Genomic DNA, 14,091 nt, shown 5'->3' with positions numbered 1-14,091 from the left:
AAATTGACAAATATCAGAAAAATATGTAAAAATAAACATCCATCAAAATGATAAAAAAAATAAAAATTGAATTCTGTCAAGTCGACCTTATATGTATGTCTTGGACCATGTAAGTGTAACCAGTGATGATTCACTGAAAAAGGGGTTGATGATTTGTCTATCAGAGTCATTACTGGAATGCATAAGGCCAATTTTCACATCCATACTGCAAATAACTGAATGGATGACCTATCATTAAAGTCCTAGAAGTTCCGATAGAAAATAATATCCATCTGTTTTCTACAGTACCAGGAAGTTCAAGGCAGCAGGGCTCCCCTCCTGAGCAACTTAAGAGAAGAAGGGGAGCCCTGCTACCCGGAAGCTCCTGTGGTCAGTAGACCTGAAGCTATGGGGGGAGGGATAGCTCGGTGGTTTGCGCATTGGCCTGCTAAACCCAGAGTTGTGAGTTCAACCCTTGGGGGGGTGCCATTTGGGGATTTAGTTGGGGATCAGTCCTGCACTGAGCAGGGGGTTGGACTAGATGACCTCCTGAGGTTCCTTCCAACCCTGATAGTCTATGATTCTATATCGTCCCTGTGCACCTCCTAAAACATGCAGGCTGGGAGTCCTACTTCTTAGACTGTATGAAGTACCCAGCAGATAAACTCTTCTACAGCTTCATCCTGCAAGATGCAGAGCACTCTTCTGAGGAGCTAAGTGTCCTCAATTCCCATCAAGCTCTCACTGGGTAGCTGAGGAGGTGCAGTGCTAGGCAAGGCGCCTGTCCTGCTGTGTTTCTAAGTTCAGTGATTCTTTGGGCTCTGCTGGCCAGGCACTATTATTTCTCTTTCAAAAGAACTCACATCAAACATTTTACACAGGAGAGTTTGACAGTCACACTGGAGGAATAATTTTCTTTTCATTCATCAGCTTATGCTGAGCAAACAGACACCATTATGATGAAAAAATGCTAGTAACTTGGGCAGAGAGTTTCAAAGCCATTAGAGCAGTATTTCTCAACCTTTTTATACCAGGGACCAGCTTGCTGCCTTCTAAAATACATCAGGGAGATATCAGGGACCGGTGCCGGTCCACAGACAGGTCATTGGGAAATACTGCTCTAAGAGATTCAGGTACCTAACACCCATTAATTTTAAGAGATAGGGATATCAAATTCCTTTTAGGTAGCTCTGAAAATCAAACCTTTGTTTTTATATTTTAATGCACTTGCATAGGCACAAGATTTTGTTTAGATCTTCTTCAACCTAAAGGGTCACAAGAAAGCCTTTGGAATTTGTAGGGATCCAAAAAAATAAAAATTAAGCCTCCAATTTCTTAAGTATAACACAAAAACTCCCTTGAGCTCCTAAAGTGTGGAATGGATTTACATGTAATCTTCCACAACATTTAAATTTTACTCAAAGAGTACATGGTAAAACCTTGGCTATGATTAATATTTATTTTCGCACCTGCTAAAGAGCCTAATCTAAAGCTTATTCAGGTCAGTGGGAGACCTGCCTTTAACTGGAAAAATCAAAAACTGCCTTTGACTGTATTACATATTTTTAAAAAATCTGAGATCTATATTTTTACAGCAATTGCATTTGTTTGAATGAGAAATTAAGCATTTCTCATTAAAACAATTTACACATTTTAAAAGTTAGATTTGAAATTCCACTGGGTTTTTGTGGTTCTTACATCTGACTTTTTCTTCCCAAGTCCATGTTCCACAGTCACACATAGACCATTCAGAATTTTCCTCCTTAAATTTCATCTTACTCATCTCTTTGAACAGTTGGTTTGGTCCATCTGTGAAACAACAGCACAAGTGGTTGATGCTGGAGTTGAAAACCGTCAGTACAAGCCACATGTGATCACATGCCTCCTGCCATGAGAAGATTGAGCCCATGTGTGTTTTGGTTTTGGGGGACCCCCTCCTGAGAGCAGGATCCTGCTTTCCTAAGTCATGCAGAGTGAATTAAAAGGAGCATAAATTACATGTGGCTCTTTGTGCATTCAGCCATATATGGAGAAAAAACAGCTGATTCCCCCATGTCCATATATGAAATGAAGAGCACAACGTGTAGTCTGGAAAGCCCTAGTAGGATTTTGTACAACTTGCTTCTTAATGTTGGTAAGGCAAAGTAACATCCATATTTTAATCAGTCGAGTGTCTTAGGACGGAGGTTCTCAAACTGTGATCTGCGAACTCTATTCAGGAGGTCCGCAGAGAGTTCCCTCTAAGGTGTGCGCCTTGGCGGACACACATGACAAAATGAAGGGCCACTCACCTAATTAATATGCATGGCTCTACTAATTAGGTGCCTGGATCCTGGAGAAGATGCATATGTAAGGTGAGGTGATGCCTTGGCTGGAAGAGGGAGTAGATGGGAGGGGGAAGTGGGCTGAGAAGAGCGGGTGGGAGGAATTTGGGACATGCAGGGCTGCGGTGGCCAAAGAAAGGCGACTTTCCCCAGCTCCAGGGCTGTGGTTGCCGGAGAGAGACAGCCCTCCTTCCCAGCCTCAGCTCTGTGGCTGCTGTGCGGGGGGGGGGGGGAGACCCCCCCTCCTTCCCAGCCCCAGCTCGAGGGTTACTGCAATGAGGGGGAGGGAGGACAGAGAGAGAGACCCCCCTCTTTCCCAGCCCCAGCTCGGGGGCTGCCGCAGCAGGGGAAAGAGGGCACATCCATTGCATTAGAAAGGTAAGACTACAGATATTAAAACATGAGCTGACTGCTTTTATTTGTAGAACAAAAAAAGTTAATTATTATTTTAAGCGCTTTACAATAGTTAGCTAATGGTACAAACAATATTTGGAAAGATCATTAAGTAGTCCACCGAGACCCTCAGCAATTTTCAAGTGGTCTGTGAAAAAAAAAGTTTGAGAACCACTGCCTTAGGAAAAGCCTGGGTTGGGAAAAGATGGATAAACCTGGATTTTTTCAGTTTCTCAGGGAGAAGATCACAAAAATATCTCATCAACCTGCAGGTTTATTTTACCAAAGCACAAGTTATTTTGAACTTTCTACACATATATCAAAATACTTTTTCTGACATTCTTTTCTCTGGCATCAGCTTTCTTTATTGTTTTCCCATTCATCAAGCATAGCTTACAGTAATGGGTTTCAGCATAATTACAACCTTACCTATTTCCTGTTAGCCAGAACACATTTTTCACACCCAGAATTCGGATCATGCTTATAATACATCAAACATGATGCCATGAAAACCATGTCTGATATATGAACCATATCCACTCCCCCAAACATACCATTCCTGCAGGCAAAAATTATTTTCTACAAGTGTGAAATTCACCTCCCAACCTGGCTGCCAGGTCATAGAGCTGCATCGTACCTCTACAATGTATTTTGACTGATGTATCCAACAATCTCAGATCAAGTAGCCCCTGTTCTGGCTTGGTCCTATCACCATTTTTACAGGACCTGGGAAGAGTACAGACAAAACAGTGACACTCCTGCTCCACCTACAGTCCCCCTCCTCCACTTCTACCACCAAGGGTAAATGTAGGTCTGAAGTGATTGTGAGTATGTCCACACTGCAATTAAACACCCATGGCTGGCCCATGTCAGCTGACTCAGGCACCAGGGTTCAGGTGGGTGGGGAATTCTTCCATCAACCTAGTGCTGTCTAGACTAGTGGTTAGGTTAGCTTCCCTACACTGCTTCGGGGTGTGGATTTTTCCTACCCCTGAGTGACATAGTTGGGTTGACCTAAATTTTCAGTGTAGACCAGGATTTACTGACATGAAGAGGTGCCATTAACTTCAATTAATCCACTTGAGGGTTGAGCCTGAGTGAGGGTTGCAGGATTTGACTCATGTTTTCCAGAACCAAGTGCAACGGGGTCTCAACGGGTGACTAGGGCTTCTAGGTGCTACTGCAATACAAATTATCTAAGAAAGAGAGAAAGCCCAGTCCTTTGGGGTGCTGCATGCCTGTGGCTCCGACTGACTTTCAAAGCATTGAGGGTGCCCAGCACCTCACAGAAGAAGGCTTTGCCCTATATGCAAAACATACCCTTTAATTCCCTCCCGCCCTGCCACTTCCTCCTTTTTTCTTTTTTACTCTTTTTACTGAAGCATGGACGAGGCAATTTTATGCTGGTGGGAAGAGACTGGTATAAAATATACTAAAACACCAGAGTATTCGTCAGTCTTACACTAAGATTACAGGTTGAAATACTCAAAAGCAAGGATATCAAAATATTACAGACCTCATGGTAATGTTAACTCAGCCTCACTGCACAAAGTGTACATTTTAGGGGATAGGTTTAGCAACAAACATTAATATAGTAGGCTGTGATTTTTAGAGGAAGCTTAAGGAGTTAGGTGCCCAAATTCACTCCTTCAGGTGGCTTTGAAAATCCCTGCTATAACGTAAACATTTACAAAGCAATGCAGAAATAGAAACTACAACCCTGATGTGTTAACTTTACCATGAGAAACTTACTTTTTTCCAATTTCCTAACCTTTGTGAATCTAAAGTCATAACCTCAACATGACATTAATGTGCATTGCTTAGACTTCATTTTCCTTGGGTTCATCTCCCCTCAGGAAAAAAAGAAAACAGCAATCAGAGAGCCTACAAGCTTTCCTGGCAAACCAAGGGTCTCCAAACAATTCTTAGTGATTCCATTAACTAAAAGTAGTCTACTGGAGTTCGATCATTTTTATGGTTAAAAACCAAACACCCAAAACCTTGGCTGATGGCTTTGGTATGGTCTGTTCTTGCAAAAGATTATCCCCCAATTCCCATCCCTGAGTTCAGAGTTCTTAACTCCCCAGTTGAAGGGCGTTAATTTTACTGTATTTATTTTGGCACTCATGAACGTGCTGGAGTGACAACTTTAGAGACTGATGTTCCCTACTGAACCACAAAACAGGAACAGCATGAGCAACCAGAGTGCAGGCCTCCACCTTACCCCTCCCCACCCCACTCCCGGCTAACGTGCCTCAATCAACCCTGACTTAAACAGACGTCCCAGGGATGACCAGTCCTTGGCCAACATTACAAACAACAGTGCAAATCGGTGCCAGGTGTGTCACTGTGTTTTCAGATGTAGAAACTCACATAGCAGGAATGCGCAGAGAGTGACTTATAATGAAAAATATGTCCTTAGCAGTTGCTCCCTTCTACAACAGTTTCCTAATGTATCAGTTGTCCTTATCTGCTCATTTTCCATAGTGACCTATGGCATGAATCATAAGAAACTGCAGGGAATATACAAATCTAGCAGAGTGCCCACCAATAAGGGGCTAATCCAGCCTTCTTCTGTGTGGCCTCAAATGAGCCTTTGGTTGTGGAACAGAAGCAGTTTTGGCTGCAGAAGGGCTGAAACTGAATATAGGCAGGTTACATATGGCAAGCATAACCTGTGAACAGAATAGGCTACCAGTCCATGAGAGCCCTGCACAGTAGTATGTAGTAGGCCAAAACGGGGCAAGAGCTTCTCAGGTGGCACATAAGGGCCTGAAGAGTTTACTCCAGCTACCAGGCTGAGCTATTCTCCAGACTGTTGCATTGCAGCCTGGAACTGATTCCTTCCTCCCAACCCCAACACATCTGCTCAGCACCCAATCTAGTCTCCTTGATGTCGCAGTGGGTTCTGGATTTGCCCCTCGGTGCACAATTGTTTTTACACACAGGTAAATTACAAACGTGCAGTATGTAAACTGGAAAGAGAATGAAGGTAATACAAAGAACAAGGATGGTTTTGTGGTAAAGACAGTAGATTTGGACATAGAAGACAGACTAAATTTCCAAACTTCCTGTGTGAATGGGCAAGTCACTTAATCGCTCTGTGCCTCAGTTTCCCCCCATTAAACTAGGTATAATAATCTCAACAGCACCTAAATGACAACTACAAAGAAATAAAAGAAAGAGGTGGAGCAACCAAATTAAAAACCCATGCCAAAAAGGGAACACACACATCTCCTGGGCACTTAAAGAGGAAATATGTATTTTATTTCAAATCAAACCATTTTTAGCTAGAACTGTGTCATCTGGCTTTAAGCCCTCTTTGACCGGCTGATTTGGATTAATGTAGACACTGGTAACTTCTAATTGTTCATAGCAAAAAAGGCAATCTTCTGTTGTACACATTTGATCAATACAGGAGAATTTAAAAGACATGGAAGAGAGGACAGTTTGGGAACCAGGAGGCAAATCAAAAGCAACTATACTGTCAGGGAAATTGTGTTTAAAATAGATGCTTTTAAACAAAGTCAAATAGAATTTTTAAGTCCTTATTTTAGTAATTTCAACATTTTATAATTTTTTTTAAAAGTTCCTGCTGATAGAAATATATCCCTAAAAAATAATTATATGCCACAGAAGTTTCATTATTGGATGTGACACAACAAACAAGCCAATCTATATGCATATACCAGTTTGTTCACGCTCTAAATCTTTTTAGCATTCATTTGCTTATGGGTGAGAGAGTCTCAAGGCACACCACCTTAATATCCCTCATTTTGAGAGTTATCATTCCTTGGAGCTCCGAAGTTCCCTACATTCCACACAAAATTGGTGTCCCCTTATGTTTATTGTTGAAAATTATTTACATCAGAAGCAAAGAATCATGAAACTGAGGTTATGGAAAGAGTTGCTCACATTAAAGGAAGGAATCCTATAGTATCTTTAGTTCTCTGCATGAATAATATTTGTGTTCTCCTCATTGTGGGTTGTCACCCATTGTGTTCCACCTTTGGATCTTGGCAGATTGACAGGGACATTCTCAAGTTTGAAGCTAACCTTGTATTCTTGTTCCCCAGTGTGGCTTCTCTTTCACAATTCCTACATGTTACATGGCCTTTATGCTCCTTGTATTTGAACAGTACTTTGTATCATAAGAGTCACGCAGGGCATGTCTTCTAAGCACTTTAGCATCATTATTAACAAAGTCACACGACAGCTCTGTGAGATAAGTATTATACCAGGGATAGGCAACCTATGGCACGCCTGCCAAAGGCGGCACGTGAGCTGATTTTCAGTGGCACTCACACTGCCCAGGTCCTGGCCACCGGTCCGGGGGGCTCTGCATTTTAATTTAATTTTAAATGAAGTTTCTTAAACATTTAAAAAACCTTATTTACATACAACAATAGTTTAGTTATATATTATAGACTTATAGAAAGAGATCTTCTAAAAACATTAAAATGTATTACTGGCACACGAAACCTTAAATTAGATGTGAATAAATGAAGACTTGCACACCACTTCTGAAAGGTTGCCGACCCCTGCATTCCCCATTTTCCAGATGGGGAAACTGAAGCATGGAGAATGTATATGTCTTGCCCAATACCACATAGGAAGTCAGTGGGAGAGCCAAGACTAGAAAGCCAGGAGTCCCAACTCCCAGTCTCCTGCTCTAATTACAAGACAGCGCTATAGCCTCTGTACATCACTTGATTTTCACAACATGCTAACTAAATAAGCACAAGAAATAAAATACCCCTCTATCCCTTTGGAGGTCAAGTCATAAATAGAGAGAGGAAAAAAATTGCTGAGACCACAAAACGATTACACTATGGTGATGTAAACAACTTAAAGTACTCCTACCAAAAAAGCCATTCTTAACTTATAAGCAGAATAAAGAGCACGGAATATTACAGACTGATAACTGATATATTTTATGTATGGACCAATCACCTTACTAACTCCACCTAAACTTGGATTCTTTTGAGATTAAATGGTTTTCTACCTTAGATTTTGTATTCTGGAACCACTGAGCTCTCCAAAAAAACAGTGCCTGTGTCATGGTTTCTTCAAAAATCAAAAAGGCCAAACTGCTGTCCTTTCACGACAGGAGATAAGGATGAGTATTCTGGCACAGTGTAGTAGATATGGAACAGGCTTGTATGCTCACGCCTGTACAGTCTATGTCTTGACACGGCAATGGATCCTTCTGTGTAGCCCGCATACAGAAGACTGTGCAGGGGATACTAATGGCTTGAATTCAGTGATAACTCTGACTTTGCAGCATATCTGTTCAGTTATTTGGGGTTGGTTATGCTATTTTCCCTACAGTAGTTACAATTTGGTTCTTTAGTAGCCCAAACTAGCCTTCTCTCCCCATTTGATGGCGATGGCGTTATGAAGTGAGGAGGAGAGGCATTTACCAACCCATTGGTTAAGCTGAAATACTGGATTTTCCAGGCTTGTAGGCATCAGCACTGATTTTGAAATATCTAAATATCATGTAACTTTTCAAATACATCTTCAATACATTTAAGCTAATTCCTTGCAATGTTCCTCATCATGTACATAACATGACAGTTTTCCATATTATTATTTTCTCTATAGCTCCCCACTAACTCTTACCTGTCGAGGAGACGTTCCAGTACTTCTTTAGTAGAGGCAAAGCCCCTATATGTTGACAGAAAGATGCTGATGTAGGTAAAGTCATTGTCCCCAAAAGCTGTCAGCAGGTTCTCCACAAGTTTCTCCAGAGTGCCAGCTTTTATTGTTCTGATCTTACATGTTTCATACTGGCTGACAGTATGTCCTGGAGGCAACTGGTCCCCTTCAACCTATGAAATAAGGATCAAAAGCACAGGAGAAACCAAATACCCCAAATGAGAAGAATTACCACACCGAACAAGTTAAACTATGCTTTTTGGATAAGGGATAAATGACAGCGTGCCTTCAAGTCCTGAAATATTCTGTCATTTTTGATGACCACTGAACTCTAGAAGATGGGTCTATTGATGAAACACTTCAGAATTGTTTACCCTTTAAAAAATATTTCTTTGACATCCTTCACCTGATGTTTCAGTAGCTGACTGTAGTCAAACCACCACACTTTATGATGCCATTAGATCTTACAATCTAAACCAGGTGTTTGGAGCACTGAGGCAAAGGTGGAAATTATGCACCGAAGGTACCAATTTTAGATGAGACGTAAAACTGATGTCCTGAACACTTGTGGTCATCCAACATTCCATAATGCTTTTTGCAAAAGGAGGGTGTTAACTTTAGTGTCCTGGTCAAATCCCATATGTATCATTACATTCTGTCACTATTTCTCTTTGTTTCAATGAGATGCAATATTTCTCATCACATCTACATTTTTGTATAGCATTTTGTGTACGGTTTAGAGCCTGATCTAATGTCTGTTGAAGTGAATGTGAAGAGTTCCAGTGGCTTCAACTGCTTTTGGATCAGGCCTTAAATAACTGTCATTATCATTCTAGAGTTGATTATATGTCAGTAATGGAAAACGATCCCTCTGAATAGTTCATATACTTGTTTGTAAAGGTATCAGAGATTACAAGTGCTATATAAATGAAAGATATAAATACACACACTAATAAATAAAATATAATGGTAATGATTCCATCAATTTGATGAGAAGTTCCCTTTTTTTCTTTTAAGTTGCCCAATATTAAGGAAGAATTTTATTAGAGACTATTGGCATAAAAAGGCAGAGAGCGGGAAAGAGGAGACTTCAGTAATGTGTATAGTTTTTTTCTTTTTTAAAAAAAACTGTGTGCCAGTATTACTGAGGTACTGTAGATTCAACTTGGGGAATGTATGTTGAAGTGTAGCTGCTCAGTTACCTTGTAATGAATGGTGTGTGTAGGTGTAATCCAGCCTACCTACTGTTAATACCAATAAACTTTCACGAATGGGAAAAAAAGCTGTTTCCTTGGAGAGAAGTAGATGGTTCATACCTGTCGGTGAGAGTCTGCAATCCGAAAAAATGTTAGCAAGCCCCAGAAAGCAACATAGTCTGACTTGTGTAAATTAACAACTGAAATACAGTTTGAATAAATGAAAACAGCTCTTTTAAATATAAAGTTACTTTTATATGGGTACAGGATGTGTACAATTTAGGGTAGGAAAAAATGTATATATTGAGGAATAATGGGATCATGCAAAGGAAAATTTAGGCCATCAAGAAACATTTCTTGGCCACAAGGTCTGTTAGACTGTAGTATGATCTCCCACAGGAAGTAGTGGAAGCCCCATTGTTTAGACATTTTAATTCTAATTTAAAATCAGACTGGATGGAGCACTAAAATATGTTGTAGAGAATAACCATGCGCTGACCAAGGATGGTCTAAATGAGCTAATTAGTCGTATCCATCATTATTTTTTGCTACAGTCTCAAGATAGAATAGGATGAGTTCAAGCTATTTCCATTGCACTTCAGCACTAGGACATTGAATAGTTTGTTTTCTGGTAGCTTTCAGACACTAGCGTACACCCGACATTCTACTGAGACTGAAATTCAAGATAGAGAAAGTGTCACAGCTGGTTTCCCCACATCCAGCCTCTCTTTCCCCAGCTAACAGCAATATAATATCACCACTGCTGCTTCTCCTTTCCCAGGTTTAAATTATTATTTTATGTAATGTGGTAGTGCCTGGAAGGCCCAGTTAAGGACCAGAATTCCATGTGCTAGACACTGTACAAAAACTGAACAAAAAGATAGTCCCTGATTTAAAAGTATCCACGTGCAAAGTTCCACTGATTTAACTAAATCTAACTTTAAAACACACCTTTAGTTAAATCAGTACAACTGTATGTGTAGATCAGGCTGACTCACACAAGCAGTCCTGTTGGCTTTAACAGGACTACTTGTGCAACTAAGTAATGCACAATTTGGAGACCAATCCAACTCCATTGACTTTAACGGGATGCTGAATCAGATTTATCGCTAACTTGCTGCGGTGATCTTCTTCCTATAAGGCTGCTGAGTTAGCCTTTGTGTAAGTATGGCTATATGATGATAGATATCCGTGGAACTGTATTCACTCCTTCTTACAAGAAGAAACTCCTTTTTTTTCTTGGTAAGTAGCTGGCTAGGGAGGATGACTGTTGTCTGGGGGTCAGGCCAGGAAAGTAGGAGTTAGGCTTTAGGCTCCTCACTCTGCCAACAATTCATTGTGTGGCCAGGGCTAGTCAGTTACGGACAGATTGTGTCATTAAGGTAAAGCCCTCAGTAGGTGAGAGATGAAGGGCCACACTGCCCCAGTAGGAATTCTGGGAGGTAAGGTAGCTCAGGGAAGCACAATATCTCCCAGAGCTCCCTGGCATGGGAGGAGATCATCTGCCATGCATTCTTTCCAGAGGGTGCAGTATATGCTTCCCTTTGAGGCCAGACAGCTATATAGCCATGTTTTCTCCCCACCCATTTTGAGGTGGTCTACAACTGTATCTAGCTACTTTTGCAGGGGGCTACGAGCAGCAGAAGGCTCCTTGCACCTTACTCACTCAGCTCATATATGCAAAGCCAGTCATAATCCAGCCCTTAGCCTGTGTGCCTCAGTTTATCCGTATGTAAAATGCATACCTCTGATGCTATAGAAACAATTAGTCCTCAATAGGAAAGTAATTAAAATATAAATTTAAATATTTATCAAACCACTGTCATGAATTTTTAATCTTGATCCATTTTGCCTTTCTTGCTACTTTGCTTTAAAAATCAGAGACCAATGTTATAATAAAGGATCTAACTAGCAATCTTTTTTTAGTCTTCAGATCTCTTTTATATATAGGTTTGGTCACTGTCGTGTTTTAGACTGTAGAGATTAACAGAAGATTTTACATACATACACACATACATAAATGTATTCATTTATTTATTTTACTTCACTATCTTAAAACAATCCAGACAGTTTGAAGACTTACTAATGAGGAACAATCTTAAGAAGTGGTAAGAAACCAATTTGGGAACAAATTGTGGATTTGTATCATTCAGTGATAGGTATATGCAAATGAGAAGATGAATGCAAAACCTTTAGTTTGCTAAATTTTCCTCTTAAGTGGCTTTATCCCCTTGCAATCATTTTTACATTTATAATATAGCCTTTAATTTTTTTTTTTTATAAATCACTTAAAAACTAAATCCCTCCTTCAGTTTGAGAAAATGAGCATTATCTGAAATCTTACTTGAAAGCAGCAGCATCTCACTTGTGAATGAGGACATTTATTTTGTTTCAGCATATGCTTTGGGCCTGTAGAACAAGAAACAACATGCCTTCCCTGTTGCATTAAAATATATTAACTGTTCTTATACAGATGATTCAGGCAGGGAACCAAAATAGCAATGAGCAATAACTTTTACATCCCTAAAGTTCATGGGAAATTATTTATTATCATCATTTATTTCCAGTAGCATCCCACAATGTGCTAGGCTTTCTAAACTGCAAAGAAAGCACGATCCTTGACCCAAGGAGCTTGTTATCTAAGGTCTTAATCTTGCAAATTGCTCCACGTGGCTGGATCGCCATGCCTCTGGAGCAGTCCCCACTGACTTCTCCTTGCTTGAAGCAGGTTACAGGATTGGGGCATAAAAGATCAACAGAGAATAATGAGAAAGTATATGTAGATAAATAGAGGGTCAAGAGAGTTAATAACCACATCCCGATAATACTTATAGACTCATAGAGTTTAAGGTCAGAAGGGACCAATATGATCATCTAGTCTGACCTCCTGCACAATGCAGGCCACAGAATCTCACCCATCCACTTCAATAACAAACCTCTAACCTATGTCTGAGTTACTGAAGTCCTCAAATTGTGGGTTGAAGACCTCAAGCTGCAGAGAATCCTCCAGCAAGTGACCCGTGCCCCATGCTGCAGAGGAAGGTAAAAACCTCCAGGGCCTCTGCCATTCTGCCCTGGAGGAAAACTCTTTCCCGACCCCAAATACAGTGATCAGTTAAACCCTGAGCATGTGGGCAAGACTCACCAGCCAGCACCCAGGAAAGGATTCTCTGTAGTAACTCAGAGCCCATCCCATCTAACATCCCATCACAGACCACAGGGCATACTTAACTGCTGATAATCAAAGATCAATTGCCAGATTAATTGCCAAAATTAGGCTATCCCATCATACCATCCCCTCCATACACTATCAAGCTTAGTCTAAAGCCAGATATGTCTTTTGCCCCCACTACTCCCTTGGAAGGCTGTTCCAGAACTTCACTCCTCTAATGGTTAGAAACCTTCGTCTAATTTCAAGTCTAAACTTCCTAGTGTCCAGTTTATATCTATTTGTTCTGTGTCCTAAGGTAATGCTAACATTTAAAACAGATTAGGACCTTATTGTGAACTCACTGGCATGGAGTGTCTACACCATGGATAGCGGTATGGGGAAGAACCTTGTCTCAAGTGCACTGGTGTCAATGCAACCCCACTGAAATAAATGGAGTGACACCACTGAAACTTGAAGATTTTGTCCCACAAAAATCTTAGAATTGCTATTTATTAACCTTTTGCAATTGAAAAGTATGTGAATTGCCATGGCACTCAACAACTCCACCCAGAAAAGGCATAAAGCAACACAATGTTATTATTTTTGTAAGAAAAAAAATTCTAAGCAAAAGGTTAAGTTTTGTGAATAAACTAAACAAAAATTTGCACATTAAAAAAAAATCAACCTCATTTTTGATACTTCACTGTTAAAGTTTTGATTTTTCAAATCGCCTATTATTTAACACAGTTCCCTTCACTTCATGAAAAGGAACTTGTGCTTCATTGTATTTAACTTAATAATCTTTTTTATCTAGCAGAATTTTTTTCCTTTTACATTAAAGTTAGGGCCATATTCTATTCTTGTTCCACACGCAAAACTCCCATTCACGTCAGCATGCAGATGAAGGGGAGAATCTGGCTCTAAAATTGAAACACACACAAAAATACACTTTAATTGTAACTTGCCCAAGACATCATACCGCAAGAATGCTAACAAAAAAACCCCTGACACCCCAAAATTGAGTTTGCCAGCAAAAGAGCAAGCTGCTAGAAATCATTTTAAGGGACTTTTAGGGACCGTTTTTATTTGCATTATTTCAGCAACTCTGCTTGACGTTTAAAAGGAAAAAAGACTTGGCAGACCAAGAGTTCAGTAACACAGACTTACAGAATAAGACATTGTGGGCTGACCTAGTATGCTAACAGGAAACTGCTCAATCTGGATTTAATCAGAGACCATCTCTTTTCTGACATGACCAGGATAACCAAAAGCATGAGGAGTTTTTATGTCTGCTTTAGGCCAGCTGTTTGCCTACAAGAATACTGTATCTACTGCTTTTTAAAAGGGGCCTCTGAAGCCCTTGGACAAGTTTTCAGAGTGCTGACAC

General features: G+C 40.3%; 1 protein-coding gene across 3 annotated transcripts in view; it reads right to left on the bottom strand.

The window, feature by feature from the left end:
• The window catches only part of RGL1 (ral guanine nucleotide dissociation stimulator like 1), a 169,635-nt gene that overhangs the window by 73,267 nt on the left and 82,277 nt on the right, over positions 1 to 14,091 (bottom strand). For all 3 annotated transcript variants that reach the window (XM_030572037.1, XM_030572039.1, XM_030572038.1), the window contains one exon: positions 8,322 to 8,530. In XM_030572037.1, the coding sequence (XP_030427897.1) occupies positions 8,322 to 8,530 (209 nt within the window). The remainder of the gene's footprint in view (positions 1 to 8,321; positions 8,531 to 14,091) is intronic.

This window comes from Gopherus evgoodei, chromosome 8 (assembly GCF_007399415.2).
Source record: "Gopherus evgoodei ecotype Sinaloan lineage chromosome 8, rGopEvg1_v1.p, whole genome shotgun sequence".
NCBI classification, from domain to species: domain Eukaryota; kingdom Metazoa; phylum Chordata; order Testudines; family Testudinidae; genus Gopherus; species Gopherus evgoodei.
This window is presented reverse-complemented; position numbering and strand designations above follow the sequence as displayed.